The 19093-nt window shown below is 39.0% G+C and overlaps 1 protein-coding gene across 1 annotated transcript in view; it reads right to left on the bottom strand.

Annotated features, from left to right (window-relative positions):
• The window catches only part of KAT2B (K(lysine) acetyltransferase 2B), a 36380-nt gene that overhangs the window by 2309 nt on the left and 14978 nt on the right, over positions 1-19093 (bottom strand). Inside the window, exons 8-16 of the mRNA XM_009888951.1 lie at positions 17593-17718; positions 15125-15261; positions 13511-13719; positions 10175-10301; positions 6699-6809; positions 5526-5669; positions 2575-2689; positions 1780-1816; positions 1393-1456 (exon numbers count right to left, since the gene is read on the bottom strand). Coding sequence (XP_009887253.1) covers positions 1393-1456; positions 1780-1816; positions 2575-2689; positions 5526-5669; positions 6699-6809; positions 10175-10301; positions 13511-13719; positions 15125-15261; positions 17593-17718 — 1070 coding nt within the window. The remainder of the gene's footprint in view (positions 1-1392; positions 1457-1779; positions 1817-2574; positions 2690-5525; positions 5670-6698; positions 6810-10174; positions 10302-13510; positions 13720-15124; positions 15262-17592; positions 17719-19093) is intronic.

Raw genomic sequence — 19093 nt, 5'->3', positions numbered from 1 at the left:
CCAGGCACTAAGTGCTTTGCAACCACTGTTCAGATAAACAGCCATCTAGATCGAGCCTCTGCTTGGAAAAGCAGAGAAAACTCTGCCAAGGGAGGATGTCAACGTTCTTTTTCTTCATTGCTAGAAAATACATTTGTGTCAGGGATACAGGAAACCGGATGCTGCTTTATAAAGTACGCATATATTTGCTATTCGGAAAAGATAAGTTGAATTAAAAAGTCATTAAGCCAAACTGGTACACACAGGCTAGGAGCCTATGCAAAGCCGCATGAAGGAACACGCTCATTCTCTGAGAAACTGATTGATAGCCTGCAATGAACTTGTATTTCATTCTCTAATAACACTAAAAGGTACAGAAACTGTAATCAAAAAGATGGAGGTGAGTACTGCATAAACAATGAAGTAGTAGCGGGATTCAGTTTTAAATCTGCTGCAATACAAATCAAAACAAGCATCTGTTTAGAACACCACTGAATCGTCATTGAAATTATATGACCCAGCAGTCAAAAGCAAAGAAAAACGTTATTAGCAGTTGTGTACTTCCCTTTGCAAGTAATCCTGCATAAACAATAGCTGCATGATTTAAAAATATAAATAAATAAATAAACAAACAAACAAACCACCTCAGGCAACTTAGGCAGACCTAAAATACAAAAATAAATGTTATCTTACGATCAGTTGCATGAAGCATTTTCCTAGACTTAAATGGGAACAAACTGTTAAGACTTAATTAGAAAACCCTGGTACTTTTGAAAAGGTTTTCTCTGTATGATTTAGAAAGCTAAAGTCTGCTTTTCAAAGCAATTCAAATGCTCAGGTGTTGCTGAAAGTTTGCCTTGAGACTTTTTTAACATACCAGTAGGATCTGCAATGACCAGTTACCACACACAAGAACATATCCGTACAACTCACATAAACCAGCTCAGTCCTGAAAGTTTCCAGCTGACTGCGCCGTTTAAAAGCTTGCTAGGGCTCTCTAGGGCATGCTAAGATTTCATGTGTATACACTATAGATGCTTCACAAAGGTCACAAAGCAGTCATAAATTCCAAATGACAGCATCATACTCTTGGCACTTCAGAGCTGCGAGCTATTCAGCTGCAAGTAATATATATCTTTTAACATAAAACAATCAGATTACAATTTATCTGCTATGTCTCCAGCTATAAAGATTTTTAAACTCTATACTTAAAAAATGTTAATGGCATTACCCATGGGAAACCTTATAACTTCATAATATCCAGGAGCTTCTGTTCTCTTCACAGGTTCCATGAAGGGCCAAGCGCTTTGATGGCTCTTTGGTAAAGAAAAAAGTAAGGTATCTAATATGGAAACTCTATATTGGAAATAATTTAAAAATCTTTACAGAAGGTAAACTAGGACGAGCACTCACCTTCACCTGTTGCAGGATGGTTTTTAACGTGCTGTAAAGTTGATCTGGATCCTTGGGCTCCTTACTTGAAAGAAAATATGAACACAAGAAGATTAGCTTGAATCCTTTATCTTCATTCCTATGATGTGCATCTTACCTAAATGCAACTTCAAAGTTTCAAGCATTTTATGGAAGAAACAAAATTAAAAAAATAAAATAAAAACCCCAACCAAAACAACAATACCCCCCCCCCAAAAAAAAAATCCAAATCCACTTAAGAACTCATCCCTTGCAGATTATTTATCAATTTTTCAATGGATGGAAGGAAATATCAAATGGCATTGTTTAAAAACTTTTCTCAAAGGAATCTCCAAACTGCTTCATCATTTTACTTTGTGCAGTACTTACCCTCTTTCTTTTCCGCTTGGTTTCCAGCCAGTCTCTCCTGTACACCAACAAGATGAGAGATTACATGGGAACTTCAGTAGGTCAAAACATTAACTGAGTTATTTCAACTCTAAAAGATAAGCCATTTCAGCACTGCTGCAGTAAAATGGGTTTGTTTTAATAAAAGCTACTCCTAATAAATAACACAACCATCTAGCCTACAGCCCCATTCAATTTCCTACATGCCTCCCTCCAGACTGCTGAAAAGATTCTAAAATATCCCTACATGAAACACATTTTTTCAATAATTCAATACATATTTTACCACAACCTCTGTAAAGAATAATGATGCAAAAGTTATCTAATTTCATTCTCTAGGGATAGAGAATAAACTGCAGAAAAGCACAAGTTGGAAAAAATCCCCCCAAAGATGATACTTAAATCTTCTAATTCTGTTTTGTCCTGTAAGTCCACATTTAGCACAGAACTCATCCTTGTACAGAAGTGCAGGGCATAACAGTGGTGCCAGAGGGAAATTGCTGACTATACTGTGATATAAATCAAAGAGGGATCACATATAAATAAAATTACACACATGTACATAAAAGAGGATCAGCCTAGGATGCCTTAGGGAAGTCTCAAAGACAGTAATTGTAACAGAAACACAACAATCTTCACAGAAATCAAATCAGCAGACCAAAACAATTACATTTTAATCAAAAAAGAAATATGTGACTACGTTAGTATTTCTAGTCTTGGACCTTTCTTGGGCTGTTCTGCTTCTGTTCTACATTAAAAGAATACTAAAATACATACTAATTCCAGGAATGCTTTCTATAGGAATCTGCCGTACTCCATCTTTGAAGCAAGAAAGGCCAGGATAGACTTTTCGTATCTGAGCTTGTTTCCTTTCTATGAGCTTTTTAATGATCTGTAATAAAGCAGCAGAGAAAACAAAAAATAATTGCTTTGCTCAAAAGTAGCTCAGAGGATTAATGCAAAACTGTGATGAACAGAAACACTCCCGCTTCCTAATGTTATGGTCCTTATAGATCCACTGAAGCTGGTAACACGGGTGAGCTACCTGGCCGACCACTGATTCTGCAGAGGAGGCTACCAAGTCTCTCAGCTGCCTATTTAGGCACAAATCTGGAAGAAAAGGAGTCATTGCTTGCTGTATTGATCCCAAGCTGCGCAGCTCCTGGTAAGATGGCAGCAGAGGTAGGGAAGGAAAAATCCCTGGAAGCAAGTTTGGGACCTGGCTCTAATTCTAACAGCTGGTGCTTCTGAACTGTTTCAGCACAGCTGGTCAGGTATTTTAAGGCAAATATTAAATGCACATATTTCAATGCACATATATGCTCATATTCCAATATTTTAGGAATATCTGTTCACTTTGGAGTTTCCACAGGAGACATAGGAGTTAATTAGATATCAGTCAGAGATGCTCTTACTGAAGACTTTCTCTTGAGGAAATCAGAATGATGCCACTCTTCGGAACAGATATTCTACTCTGCTTGTAAATGCCAGAAAAGGCTTTCCTAATTCTGGGGTACATTCTCTTCTGCTTCGCAATCTTATTACCTCAATTCTAAGTAATTTTCTTTGGTGCTCTTGGTACACATTTAGACGCTTACCTAAGCTTTGTGTGTCCTGAATGAGTCATTTTCAAAATGGCTTACTTCATAACTGGGAGTAAACAAATGTGCAGCCACTCAGACCACCACAGTTTGAGAGGCTATTTTCTTTGGAAATAATAAAGGTGGACATATTTTTATTTTTAAGGACCTTCACTCCCCCAGAGATAGTACTTTCTCTCAAACAAGCGGAAAAGAAGAAAATCAGACTTTCAATAGAGGCTACAAATATTAAAGAGAAATACAGGATACAACAGTACCATGGCTAGATTCCAGGTATTTCCAACTAATTGCGAAATCCACCTTAAACCCTTCTTATAATTTAGGAACTAGTGGCTCTTCCTGATTAAAACAAGCTGTTCAATCAGTAATACCAATTACAAGTCAGCAGGTCATAAAGCTTTGCATAAAAGGGATTTTTCATATTTTTCAGAACAACTGTAAATTAGCTACAAATCAGGCAAGACAAACTCACAAATGGTGGTCTGCGACCCGTCCCCAGTGTTGGGTGCCATGGCCTTAGCAGCCATTAGGCATATATTCTAATTCTTTAAATAAAAGCTCAGATCCCATGAAAATCTTCACCTCTAAAATGTCAGGACTAGTGTAGTCTAATGTCCAGTGTTGGCCAGTATCAGCAGCAAGCCAAATTAGTATGTAACCCACACTGCCAACATTCAAAATTCTAGTTATGTCCAGGAATCATGTTCATTGCTATTGATTTGAGCAGACATTTGAACATTCTTCATAAAACTGCAGACCACGAGGGCTATTTCTAGATTTCCTTGGAAGAGGGAGAATGAAAAACCTGATCTGAGTGCCAAAGAGGCAATCGTAAAATGCACTTCCAAAGGCATATATACTTATTCTCAGAGAAGATACAACAGTAATCATAGATCAGTGTGTAATAACAGCTTGCTTTTTAACTGTGGTAGACATGGGATGCGTGGAGGACCAAGGCACTTTACCCCCAAGTGGAGTGTCACCAAGTGCTGGGCAGCCCACCAAATAAAGAGTGTGAAGAATGCAAAATAACATATGCTAATAAAGCAGTCCCAGTACCACAATCTTAAAAACTGACTTAAGTTTTTGGAAGTGACATGTTGATGGTTTGGGCCTAGAACTGTATTACTGCAGTTCAGCATGCCTGAGATGGAACAGGCTACAAGAGACACGTCCACTATCTGCCCACCCTGACAACAGCTCACTCCTGGGGGAAAGTGACAGGTCTGGCAGTAGACTGGGATCTGACGAGTAACCCAGCCAAGCAGAAATGGAAGGGAAAAAATGATGATCTATGCTGTATGGACATATCAAAACTTTACCAACGAGCAAAGTTAAGAAACCTTGTAAGCTAAACGTACAGCGCTCAGATATTGTCTCTCTTTCTGCAAGCGTGGGCCAAATAGTTCTTTTGGAAGGAAAATGACTGTTACATAAAGAAGCATTTTAACAAAATAAGAAGTCATGAGATTTGACCAACCTTAAAAGAACAAGTCATCCTTGTAATTTCTATTTCTTTAAAAACCCAGGAAGGTATTTAAACACAACTGGAAACATCTTAATTATTTTGCTAATAAGCTGCCTTATTATATGAAGTATTATGATGGACTGAGTAAAGAACACCCCACATAAATTCCAAGATGTCCCTTTTTGCAGTTTAAGACAGCTCACCCTTGATCTGCACATTAAACCACTGGCAGAAAAAATAATCATCTTTCTTTCAAGTAAATATGGGACACGCAGGACAAACATTACATTCAAAAGCCAACCTAATGAACACTACTGTCTTGGGAGGGTGGGTGGAGAAAAAAAACCTGAGAAAGCTGCAGAACAAATCAATCTCACAAGATTTTGCTTAGTTATCATCTATAATGACAAAATTTAGCTATGAAATACTGCTCAAAGTATCAGTACTTTTCAACACTTCTGTTATCATAAAGTTAATAAGGTAGAATTGAATGCTTCAACTGCACAATTATGTCACTGAGACTTGAATGAAAGAATTATTCTCACTAACAAAAATATACATTCTAATGTTTCAAGCACCAAAGCAAGCAAGAGCGCTAACCTGCACTCACTGAACTGTGTTTCTAAACATCTGAATAGATTATAGTGTTCAGCCTTTACCTCCTTTTGCTTTTTAATGATAACAGAAAATTCCGTGTAGGGGATCCTTGGATTTAATTCACATCCCATTAATGTGGCACCCTCATAATCCTTGATGTAGCCAACATATTTTGCTTTTGGTACTTTAATATCTTTGGAGAAACCCTGAGGAAGAAAAAACCCAAGTTGTCATGACGCCATTTTGTTTTTATATTTGTTTTAAATGAAATGCAATGATGATTTAGAACCAAATTCATCATAATGTAAAAATACAGGCAATACAAAGGAAAGAGTTACAGATCGTAATTCATAGTGTTACAAACACCTTCTGCACTGATCTGATAGCAATATCTCAAGCCCATGTTTTGTTCATTTTGAATGTGCAAAGAGCAAGTAGTACCACTTTCGTATATAGAATCGTAGAATAGCTGAGGTTGGAAGGGACTTAGGGAGTTCATCTACCCCCATCTTTGCTCAGAGCAGATCTCATCAGATCTGTTTGCTCAAGGCTATGTTCGCTCTTGAGGATTGCCAAGGACAGAAGTTCCACAACCTCTCTGGGCAACGTGTTCCAGTAACTCACCACCCTTATGGGTAAAAAAAAAAAAATTATTTTTTTTTTTTTAAATCTTCCTATATCTAGTCATTACTTCCCATGAACCAACTTGTGTCCATTGCCTCTAGTCCTATTGCTGTGCATCTCAGAGTGAAGATAGAGTCAGACTCTTATCAATCATCTTCACCAGACAGTTAACAACTGTTTTCTCTTTCTCATCTAGTTTACAGATTAGACATCATGATCTTTCCTGAACTTGAACCTCATGCTTCAAATCAGGAAGAGCTGTGAGCACAGGTCAGGTAAGTTCTAGTCTGCTGCAGGCATGTCTGGTCCTTCTTTACACTTCCTCCGGAATAAGTAAAGGAAGTGAATGGATGAAGAAGCACCCAACCCATGGTTTTTAAACTTGGCAAATTACAGGCTATACAGTACCCCGATATTGAGATGATTCCATCAAAATAAAATGCATTATAAGCCACTATCATTACACAAGATGAACACAGAGCACATTTTGTAGATATACACATAAAATTGCAGTATATGTTTTATCCAACTACTTTGTCATGTCTAGTTGTTTAGTTCATCAGTGCTAGATGTTAATTTCTTGCACCAAGTAATTTCTTACATCAACTTACTTGTTTTTTGAAGTAGCCGATAGCATATTCATCTGCATACGTGAGAAAGTTGAGAATGTTGTGTTTGATGTGGTACTCCTTCAGATGGTTCATTAGGTGAGTTCCATAACCCTGTGAGAAACATACAAAGAAAAAAACATTACAAAGCCTGTGGAGACTGCACATCCTAGAAACTGCAGACCGAGGGTTATTACAGACTGTTCTTCAAAATGCAGCCTTTCCTCTAGATCCTGTTTTAAAGATTTTCTCATAACTAACTTGGTGAGGTGTACTCAACATCAAACTATTTTCAGCCTTGTAAGGATATCTTTGTGACCCAACACGGAACACAAAATATCACAGCTTAGAACCACAGAAACATTTAACTTGGAAAAGATCTTTAAGATCATCGAGTCCAACGGTTGACCTACCACTGCCAAGTCCACCACTAAACCGTGTCCCTGAGCACCACATCTACACGTCTTTTAAATACTTCCACGGACGGTGATTCAACCACTTCCCTGGGCAGCCTGTTCCAATGCTTGACAATGCTTTCGGTGAAGATTTTTTTCCTAATATCCAATCTAAACCTCCCCTGGTGTAACTTGAGGCTTCTAGTGTCTGATTCACTTTTAATCTAAAAGAGACCAACACAGAGACTCTCTCTAGGGGTAAAGCGTAGCTCTAAAGAGGAAGCTGTAATTCAAGGTGCACACATTATTTTCCTCCTTTTAAGTTAGATATCAACTATTAATAGTCACATATTTCACCAATAACAAAACCACATATATTGTAATAATAGAGCATCTCTTCTTAGCCATATCACTTCAAAATTGCAAAGCAGTGGGAATACTGAAGTGACTCCTAGAAGAATCCATTCTGAGATGAGATCTGTTTTATTGTCTTCTGCGCACCTGTAGCAGAAACAGCCTCTACCTCAAAGGATTTATAATCTGAACTTATCATAGAGCATAAAAGAGGATACTGAAACAGTTACTACCATAATAAACAGCAGCACACTACTGACTCCACAAACAAATAAATAGCTATGCCTTCCTTCACGCAGGAATAATTTCCATATTCATTCAACCCCAAAGTAAAAAAAAAAAAGGTACCATTTATTTACGTTTCCAAGTAAGCTATAGTATTCCCCTTCCATTGTGAGATGAAGAAACAAAACAGACAGGAAAGCCTGCATTGCTCCTGCGTATGTTCCAGTTTTAACATCATAGAGAATAACTGGACACTTAGAGAAATATACACAGAATGGTTTTGTGTACTCTCTTCTTGAAAACTAGGGAACTTGTTACTTATGTACATAAGCCAGAAAAATAAATTAGAAAATACATAGTTCTGATTTAATTCACAATTTCATAGGCCTAAACGTGGAAATAGCCAAATGAAAGCAAGTTAGGTTATTGTTGAAGCTCAATACAAAAAATTTTGTAGTGACACATTTTCTTTAAAAAGCCACCAGTCAAGGTACAAAATTTGTGCATTAGTCCTTCGTTTCCAGCTAATGTTTGGAGAATCTGGTGTTCAGACATCATATTTGAAATTAAGACCTCATATGAATTTGAGGAAGCTCTTAAATCCATTTGTTCACTTGTTAAAGTGGTATTTGATGCTGTGCATGACGTGTGCAAAGGGGTTTGACAACTGACAACATGTTAAGTGGTACAGCATTTCTTGGAACTCAGAAGTGCTCAAGATAATGAAGGTACTTTCTAATTGCAAGTCTGAGTCCTCAAATTCTTTGAAGAGGATGAAAAAATCTGAACCAAAAATTGGAATGAAAATTGTTTTCCTTAAATGCAAGCTAGCAGTAGTTGAGCTAGTCAAGCTTGTCACTTCCCTTCTCAACAGCATGGTGAAGGGAACAGTGTTTGAGACTGACATTTTATTAACACCTGAAACATTGCAATTCATTCCAGTAATTCTAAAGCATCTCATCTCTGAGAAAAAATGTCAACTTTGAGTCTCAAAGAAATTAGAGCAATTATGATGACAATTACCTCAAAAATCTTCTGCTGACCTATTATTTTTATAACCGTCACAGGATTTATTAAGTCTCAAACACTTGCCAAAGTCTAACAATCCTAAAATGAAACTAAGCCGCGTACAGCAAAATTTTAAATAATTTTGTAACAGGGCAACAAACTATCTCAAAAACAATCCAACTTTTAAATATCACAAATAAAGGAAAACAGCACCTCAAATTGAATTAAAACAGGACTTTATCTTTCCCAAGAGTAGGCAGTCCACCCATGTGTGAACATTTAGTTTTTCTCAGTTACCTGCTGGTAGGGGTCACCTTACTCAGACAGGAATGTGGGAAGACAAATTTTCAGAAACAGTCAACTGGTACAGCGAGGTACTTTATGTGTGCATGTGCAGCCTAGGAGGCACTCTGAGGGGTCAGATTTATTTGCTCTGCTATATTCTGAAAGGTTATTCCTAGAGAATCACAACACGCTTTTGGCAGCCTAACTTGTGTAGTGCAGTTGGTTGTTTTAGTAAAATGAAAACACCTTTTATGAATTAGTCAAGCTTAGAATAGACATGACTTAAGTATATTCTGTGGTTTGCATTTGCTAAAACACTTTGAATACTTTTATGACAGGCCACTACTAAGCGCAGGGGAATCTTCCTAACACCAGAGCTGAATAGAATCAAATATAATCCAAGTAATAACAGTTGTTACAGGCTTTCAATCCCGCTGTGTTACTCTTCCACACCCAGAGCTCTTCCCTTCGAAACAGGGCACACCATTTCTGCATGTTCAACTGCTACAAACTCTGGATTAACCCACAGCTCAGCTTAAATTTCAATTGAAAAACAACGCTACAGCACCATCTAAAGGCAAAATCCTGAATTAAACGGTCGTAGTTAAATCTACTTGTAGTCCCAGGGAAAGCAGGAGGATTCTCCTGTATTCATAGTGCTCTATATTCTTTCAACATAGCTGCTAATTCTCAACACTCGGAAAACAATTTGTGAAATTAACTCAAAAAAAAGTGTATAGAATAGACCACACGCTTATTTTGAAATGCAAAACTAGACCTTTTTTTTTTTTTAACATGTATCTCATTTTGATTGAAGTCATGTAACGCCATAAAGTGACTGAACACAAATTACGGTCACACACAAGCAATATTTGTCACCCATGAGGTGGTACTCTACACAGAGAGGGAATTGCTGAAGACAGAGGAGTGAATAGTCCAAGAACATGAGACTACTGGCCACTACTGTTGTGCTGAGAAAGTTTTATTTATTTAATCAATTACAAGTAATCACACTACTATGTTGATGGTTCTAAAGTTGTACATTTGTTTAGTTTTCATGTATTATATTCAGAATCACCGTTATCTTTCAAATCCTATTTCTGTTTGGCAACTCAGCAATATATTCAATGTGACTAACAAAATGAGGAGCATACACAGTAGTGAACGGGACTCAAATACATTTAATAAACTCCAGCAGAAAATTATTTTTACCTTGACTTGCTCATTGGAAGTCACAGCACAGAAAACAATCTCCGTAAATCCTTGAGAGGGGAACATCCGGAAACAGATACCACCGATAACACGACCATCTTTTATTAATGCAAGGGTCTTGTGTTTCCTGAGTAGACAAAAATAACAGTCACTTTAATTCATGTACATAGTACATAAAGTGCCATTACCTTCCTTTTTTCAGAAACCTGATTCACTTCTTTCCATGACGCTAATGTAATTGTATATGCCTCTGTTAAGTTAGCTGCTTGTATCTACATGTTAAGATTATGCTTTGAATTTACCATAAAATTCATCATTCATGCAGCAAGGTCCTGGCCTTGCGAAGTACTCCTAGATACTAGGGTAACGCCCAATAAATAAGAGTTGTATTGCTTTCATTGACTCTACTGCTGACAGTTATGCCATTGCATAGTTCCCAGGATGATTTTACCCTGACTAAATTAGAAATTAATGGAGTTAAGGACAGCAAGTCTTTGCTAAGAGATTCCTGTTTCCTTGCATGCACTCTCTATAGCTGAGCTATCAGTTTCAAACGCAGCTGATGAAGCAAGAAATGATATTTTGTATTTCTAATCATCCACTCCTAGTGGAATCAAGACCAGAATAAATATCCATTTCTGTTGCACTTACATTGACTGCCAGGAAAGACATAATGAGGTGCAATCTGAACTCGTGTCAGGGATCAAGAATTTTAGTGTAATCCCCAAAGTCTGGAAAGATTCACACTGCACCAGTTCTCTAGATTATTTAATACATGGTATCATATAAATTGTATAAACAATACTGCAAACTTACAGAAGATACCGTGGGGGAAAGGGAGGTTGGTGCCAAAAGTGAGCACCTTCCAAAAAAAGGGTAGTCTGAAGGGTAGTTATATTTTATGAGCTATCATTAAAGGAGATTTTATACATTTCACATATTCTTCTTTTTCTTGTACTTATTTTGGTGGTTTTTAGTTGCAGAATGACAGTAGCAATGTAGCAGCTCGAGCTTTTAATTTTGTTTACTCATGTTTGAGTTGTTTAAGCAACAAGATTCAGTAAGGATGGCCATTTCAGAAATAAGAACGTTAAAGGCAATCATAAGGTAACAACTGAAAGAAATTTGGAAAGAGAACTGTTGGACTCCAGTATCCCCTAATTGATGTAGGTTTGTGTGTACCCACTACTCAGTGGAGGTCCCCAATGTGTCTCCCTGGAGATTCATGGCAGATGCTGAGGTTCTCTGAGCAGGCAACGTGCTTTGCTTCCTTTGGATCAACTGTTTACCACAGGCACATAAAGGAGAGCGTTTTCTTGCTGTACCAATATCCGTATTTCTTTCTCAAGCACAGACTGCTCTCCAGATGGATATCTATACTGAAGAGCCACTTAAACCACCAGCAGTTCCTCTCAGCCTACTAGAACAGTCTTTCCCAATAAGGGAGGACCTAAAGAAATATGGGAGAAGGCCATGACTCAACACCACTGCTTCACAATTTTGCTTTGATGTTCGGTTATGAAGGAACTGGTCACCTTCAACCAGTAGGCTCTGTGTGAGATCACAGTGCTGCTAAGGCTCCTAAACTCTGACAAAATCTTGGTGCTGCCTCTCTCTCCCAGTCAAGCAGCGTTTACCCCACACAGAAAGGTAAAAGAGTCTGGACTGGTGCTGGCCCTCAGGAGAACAGTGCTGTTCCCCTCTGAAGAACACAGGAGAAGGCCCAGGATCAGTCTTCTGTGCCTGGAGACCAAAGTCCTGTCCAACAGTCCCCAGCACTGGGCTGTTTGTGCTTCAGGGACCACACAGACCCAGCAGCAGCGTTTGCTGGCACCAAGACAGTATTGCCAAGGGAACGCTAGTGAGTCTAAAAGCAGAGGAAATGGTTCCAGAAATGTTTTAATATCTGCTGCAGCAGAACAGCTATACCGGGCACAAAGACAGAAGCTGGTATCTGAGTCCAGAGGAAGGCCACAAAAAAGATCAGAGGGATGGTGCACGTCTCCTATGAAGAAAGGCTGAGAGGGTTGGCGTTGTTCAGCCTGGAGAAGAGAAGGCTCCAGGGAGACCTTATAGCAGCCTTCCAGTACCTAAAGGGGGCCTACAGGAAAGATGGGGACAAACTTTTTATCACAGCCTGTTGCAAAAGGACAAAGGGTAATGGTTTTAAACTAAAAGAGGGTAGATTTAGACTAGATATAAGGAAGACATTTTTTACAATGAGGGTGATGAGACACTGGAACAGGTTGCCCAGAGAGGTGGTAGATGCCCCGTCCTTGGAAACGTTCAAGGTCAGGTTGAACAGGGCTCTGAGCAGCCTGATCTAGTTAAAGATGTTCCTGCTCATTGCAGGGGGGGTGGACTAGATGACCTTTAAAGGTCTCTTCTAACCAAACCATTCTATGATTCTGTTGCTGGTGGTGGAGGAAGGCTCTTCCATGAACCAAGCTGGGCAGTTGGCCGTGGTCAGGTCAGTCAGAGCTCCTCGAGCTCTCCGCCAACATGCGGCAACGAGCCCACAGGCACACTCCACTGCAATCGGTATGGCAGGCCCCTAGGCTATCCTTGTGCATGGATCATTCAGAGGCAGAAATTTTGGGAGGACATACTGGTCAAGAGGAAGCAGGCTCTGCAGGAAACACAAATGATGCAAAAGCAGACACTTCTGAAAAGAACCTCCCTTAATGCTTGAGCAGCTGAGGCACAATTCAGTCAGGACACTAGGGTAGGTGGGGCACCGCGTACAACCTGTGGATGCTGCTACAGCCAACGCGTCTCTTTTCAAGTGCCTGAGGTGTACAGCTGCGCCCAAAGCAAGGCAGGAAAACTGCACTGATAAAAAGAAAAGCAATATGCTTGGGTGAGGAGTGGTTTCTTCCATGCTGACTTAAATGCTCCTGTTCTTTTTAAGTCCCACAAGTTCTTCTCATTGAAAAACTTCCAGTCTGTGCTGCCATTTGGTTGACAATCTCCACAGAGGGAGGATGGAGCAGCCTGCAAGTTAGTGTGGGCCTGGAAACCACTAATAAGCACCACAATTACTTTCTGACTTTCAGTTCTAACATTCAAAAGTACAAGATAGGTCAGAGCCTTCCCCACAGGCCCAATTCCCACAACTACAACCACTTGTCATTAATACAGCCGCTGAGATGGTACTTGGGTACAATCCACTTAGATTGGCCAGGAGTTACGGGGGCTTTAAAATACAGGAAAAGGGTAGCAGAGGCAGAGCTGCCTTCTACGCCACCTCGGCTGCCCCCATCTTACAGCACTGCTTGCAACCAGCACCAGGTTCTCTCAGCCTCACCCACCAAACCCCTCTCCAGTGGCACTCACGGATCAAAGACCAAGCGCGTGATGTACTCCTTTGGCATTCGAGGCAGCTGATGGGAGAAGACGTTCTGCAAACCAACCAGCCACATCATGATCTTCTTGTTGGGTTTCTGGTTCAGGGAGTTGCCGACCACATGGAATTCAATCACCCCCCTGCGCTCCTCCAGCCTCGCCGCCTCGTCCCGGGCCGAGTGCGCCGAGAGGAAGTTGGTCTGTACCGCACAAAAGAGGAACAAAATCACATTTTGGAGATTTCACATCCTCTGACGGAACAGCCTTAAGGAACAAACAAACGAAACCCCCTCATTTTTCCAAGCCATCTTGAAAAATAGAGCTGACAATGTTTTGGGTTTTTTTTAGCAGAAGTGACACCATCAAATAAGCTGGATGTAAGTCTACACTCCAGTGTACAAAGGCTTATTCCAACTTCTTTTGGTAAAGATTAGGTAACAACAGCTACAGTTATTACTCAACAAGTTCCAAAATCTCCCAAGGGACAGCACTCATCCAGTTGAAGCCTACGCCACTAAGTCTTCGTATTTTCTTTAGTCTAGTCAGCTTGGACAAAAGTAGCAGATTCGCCTATGCATACTGCAAATCACGTATTTTAATGGCGGTGCAGGCAAAGTCATATTTTTTCATTTTAGTACTGCTTTTCGCTATCTATGCCACTATAATGAGAGCCTAAAAAGAACATTTTAATTCCTACTGATTTTGCTGTTACATATCTTGCAATTGCATCCATATATTTGAATGGAGATTAAATTAATACAGACAATATATTTAACTTCTTTTTTTTCAAGATCATTTTATAATGCCAAAACATCTCTGCATGCACATACTGTTTACTTTTTAGAGCAAAGTTTGGCTGCTGGATTTCTAGTCACTGCCAGCCCCAACAGCCAGACTGGCACAGCATTTGTAATATGCAGAGCCATCAGTCACAGTATATAGTTAGAGTAAGAAATGTACGTGGTTCCAAATCTTCAGCAGTCTCTAGCTAAACCTTGGCAAACAAGAGCTGCTGGCAAAACATAGCCTGGCAAAGGGAACAGAAGGAGGAAAAGCCAGCCAAAAAAAAAAAAAAAAAAGTGCAATTCTGTACATGGCACTATTCTGCAATTTTGTTTGTTTTTCTCTTCCAGCAGAAAAAAAGAGCAACTGTGGAAGACAGAGCAAATGACTGTTTATAACAGCCCTTCTACACTAGACAGGTTTTAACTTCAGATTTTTCATTCTGCTGCAGTATTTGAACCCCATTTACTTTGTCTTATGAGCTACATCTATGATTAACAATAAAAAGCATACCCTGGAACTGTTCTGCAACAAAAGTACCTTGCAAAATAACCTGGGATCTACTTTTTTTTACTATCACTAGTTTCCAAGTCTCTTTGCAAACAGTACGATGCATTAAAAAATTGTAGAACTATTCTTCACGTTAATGATGCATTTCATCGATATTTTTTGCTCACCTAATCATACTCTTTGAAAGTCTCTACTTTTTTTACTGACAGCGTGGTACATTTTGTGGACTCTTAGCTTACCATACTCTCTCCAGGTGGAACGTTTATTGAAATCAGACCATTTGCAAACAGACCAGGTCTATATATTTCTCACCTCTGGCCCGAGCATTGCTGCAGGATCTGTAATTGTTGACATTACTTCATTGATTAACTCAATAGGAATATCTCCTACAACCCTTGGTCTTTTTGAATCCTCCAGAGAATAAGGTTCATTATTTTTTCTCTTTTCCCCTATAAAACAAAACCAGGAAAATTAGAACAAGCAAATTGTCACAGGCTAGCACTGTGAAGTCTAGGACTTCTGTTACATTCTTTAATTTGTATGCCAAGTCTGGGGATTATTTTTCTTTCTAATCCCTAGAGAAAGAAAGAAAGAAAGAAAGAAATGCGAACAACACTTATCACTGCTGCAATTTTGTCTTTGTGCTGGAATATTAGCATGAAGCAGGGTGAATATACCTCTCCTTCTCCTATGCCTCTGTAAATTCACAGTGGAACTATTTGCTTTTCTTTTTGCTTCAGCATCTTCTGCAGTCAACCTCTGTATTGCTGCCTTGGAAGGTCAGTGCTTAATACACAAATTATAGTGTATACTTTTGGATAACATGAAATCCCATTTTGGGATTCACTGGAATTAAGTACCCATTATAGATTTCTTTCACCCTTTTTGTAAACCAAGCAGCACGTACAGTCTGACACATCATTTGACTTAGAAAATCCATACGAAGTTTCCAAATCAAAATCTACCATGTTAATTATTAACTGCCCTACTAACTGCAGACCAACATGTAATACAGCAAAAGCAACTAGTTAAACAAATTCATGAAAGAAAAGTTCACCAAGGACTAGTGGTGATACAGACAGAGCCAGCTGCTAGCTCAGGATTTATCGAAGGAGTAAACTGCCAAGTACTAGGAAAACATACAAACAAGAATATCACTCCATGGTTACCTTGTTCCTGTATTCTTTCCATAAATATCTGCTACTGGTCATTGTCAGAGCGAGGATGCAGAATTTTGCCTTTGTGATCAGCACTTAGCAGTGAGATAAGTTGGTTTGCTTTTGTTTGGGAGTGTTTTTTTTTCCCCTAAGGAAAATCCACAATAGCTTTAAGATCTTTCTGAAACAATCAGGTAGTTTAGGGCCTACTGTTTTACATATACTGTAGAGAAGGTTATTCCACAGCTATAGTGCTCTCAATATATAAGGATCAAACTGTTCATTCCCCTTTTCAGATTTGCAAGCAGTACATTTATTTTTTTCACAACAGAATTTTATTGTTAACCTCCCTTCATTGTGGGAACAGTTTATTCCTATTCTTTATGTCTTACTTTTTAAACAGTTATTCATATGTGAACAGACCTTCCTTCTTATTTCCTGAGGGATTAAGTTCTTGTTTTAAAACAGAATTTTTTGAAACAATTTGTCAAAAGCTTTCTGGAAATCTAGGTACACAAAACCTTTTCCAAATGCTCACCACTTCTTTCACAGATACATACCACTTGAGAGTTCTAGAAAAGGCACACTGAATTTCCACACATCACATTACTCACGCATTTATTCTTTCCATTCTTAATCAGTTTATTATTGTTACTTCTAACTGTCTGAAACAGAAGACTTCAAATTGACAGTTTCCTGCATTCTCTTAAAACCCCTTTAAAAACTAGTTTTGCATCTGTGTTTCAATTCTGTAGTGCTGAGAGAAATTCCAATGACAACTCAGCTGCCCAACTTAACAATTAGCTTGTCAATTCCATATTTCTTTTCACACTTTCCAAAAAAAAATTCTTCTAGTGACTACTTACTACTCATTTTGCTGATGTGTAATAAAAAAAATAAATAAATCTTCTACTCATTCCCACTTTCAAGACCATTTCCTGACTTGTCCCTCAAAGAAAGCTGCAGTTTAGGAACTGCCTTAAGTTCCTCTGTAGCAAACACAAGGCTAAGAATTCATTTAGCTTTTTCTACTTCCTTGAGAACTTACTTTACATGAGCTCGTGATCATCTATGTGACCTACAATCTCTCTGGACAGACTCATTAATCCTGAGGTGTTTGAAAAAGGATTTATTAAGAGAATTTATGCATTCAACAACTTTTTTTTCCCCAAAAACCTTTTTCTTAACCGACCTCATTCAGGTTTTAAATTTAACCTGGTTGGTATATTTGTGCTTTTCTTTATTGCTCAAATGTATGCAATTTCAGTAACTTGAAAGATTAAAAAAAAAAAATGCAATAGCCCCTTCTACTCTGTCTCTATTTAAACGAAACCTTTTTCCATGGCTTATAATACACATACTCCAAGTAAAGTGGTTTTCAACAACCTCTGACACCAGCAGACCTTTCCCCATTTTAACTGAACTTAAACAAACCAGTATTTTTTCCAAATACAGTTGCCATTTCTGCTAGTTAAACCATAGTGGAGAAAAACCAAATGTGTGCATGTCTTTTAGCGAAAAAACCTCAAGGTCGCTACTGCAGAGTGAAGGCAATGGTCACCATATACCAGAACTACCGATAACATCCACAGAAGCCCAAAAGCAAGTCTCCCTCCTCATTACCTAGGTTTGGGTCAAGGGCAGAAGAAACTTTGCAAGCAGGACTCATGTTCCCGCTGTTGGGTTGCTCCAGAGATGAAGGACTTGCACTGTATGAAACAGATCTTGCAACAGGAGGAGGATTGATAACTGCAATGGCATAAAAGACAAACACACAAAAATCAGGACATGGAACCTATTGTGCTGCTGACTGGAGGACTATCACAACGAGGGACTCAACTTCACACCCGCCACCTGAGAAGTAAGAGCTAACGTTGTGCAACAAGAGCAATGCCACCAGTTCACGAGCAGACATTAGAGCTTTATCTCAACATATTTTTCTAAATTTCTACCTACCAAGGGACTGTATTACAGCTGGACGACAGAGTTAGCTTTGCTTCATTGTATCAGGCTTTATTATTCTGCAGTGCTGAGCACAAGCTAAGAAAACAAACTTCCTTCACATACCTGCCAAGCCTGCTGGCGTTCAGCCTCATGAAAAGGCTTTTTGTAGGGGTCTATTGAAAAGCAAAATCTCATCATTCAGCTTCAGCTGTCCACTGTAACAGTGTTCAAAGACTGGCTGGACAAATCAAATTCCATAAAGGGAGAAGCTGTTGCACCAGTTAAGAGAATGAAACTAGTATTTTAAAAAGCCACAGACTAACATATCTCTATCTAATATTTTAAAAAAAAAAAAAAAAAACAAAAACAAAAAAACACACCCACACTCATCCCAGATCATCCAATTTTTATTTGTATCAGAACTTTTGGCAGCCAGATGGGGGGTTGAGGCGACAGCTCGTAGTCTGGACACCTGCACTCTTTCTCTTTGCATGCCTTTATCCTGGTGTCATCACCAGCCACAGCTCTTTTGTGCCATACCCATGCCAAGAATCCAGTGCTTAAGAGGTGCACGTTAAAATGAAGCACTGCAGAAATGTACAGGATAGAATGAACTCTGAGAGCAACATGATTTTAGAGTTGCAATGAACTTGTGCCTAAGGCATAATTCACCAGTTCATGGTGGAGATGAGGAATTTCTCACAAAAAAAAAAAGTCTACATCTGTCACAGTGGAATTTCCCTACTACTCTACGAAATTCACTATCAAATGAAGTGCTGACGTGATAGTTTTGTCAACTGACAACCAACAATTGTTTCAAAACACTGAATTGTTACAAAATATTGAATTAAATACCTCCAGTCTTTGCCTCCTTAAATACTGAAAGCTGAAGTCAACCCCTGAGCTGCATAAATGGATTTTAAATACTTCTGAGCAGAAAGGAAGAGAAGGGGAAAGTGAAAGAAAACCATCATCAATGTCTGCCTACAATTTTAGGGATGATTTATACCTCAGTACCCTGACTGAGGAAAAGTGAATAAAACTGCAGAATAGCCGATGAGCACATGAATATGAAACAAAGCAAGGAAAAGCTATACAAAACCAAGAAAATCAAAGGCATGCGTGCAAAGGCGATGTGACACCTGATGTGTGAGGTCCCTACATCCCTACTGCCAGGGAG

This window comes from Charadrius vociferus, unplaced genomic scaffold (genome assembly GCF_000708025.1).
Source record: "Charadrius vociferus isolate BGI_N301 unplaced genomic scaffold, ASM70802v2 scaffold217, whole genome shotgun sequence".
NCBI classification, from domain to species: Eukaryota; Metazoa; Chordata; class Aves; order Charadriiformes; family Charadriidae; genus Charadrius; species Charadrius vociferus.
This window is presented reverse-complemented; position numbering and strand designations above follow the sequence as displayed.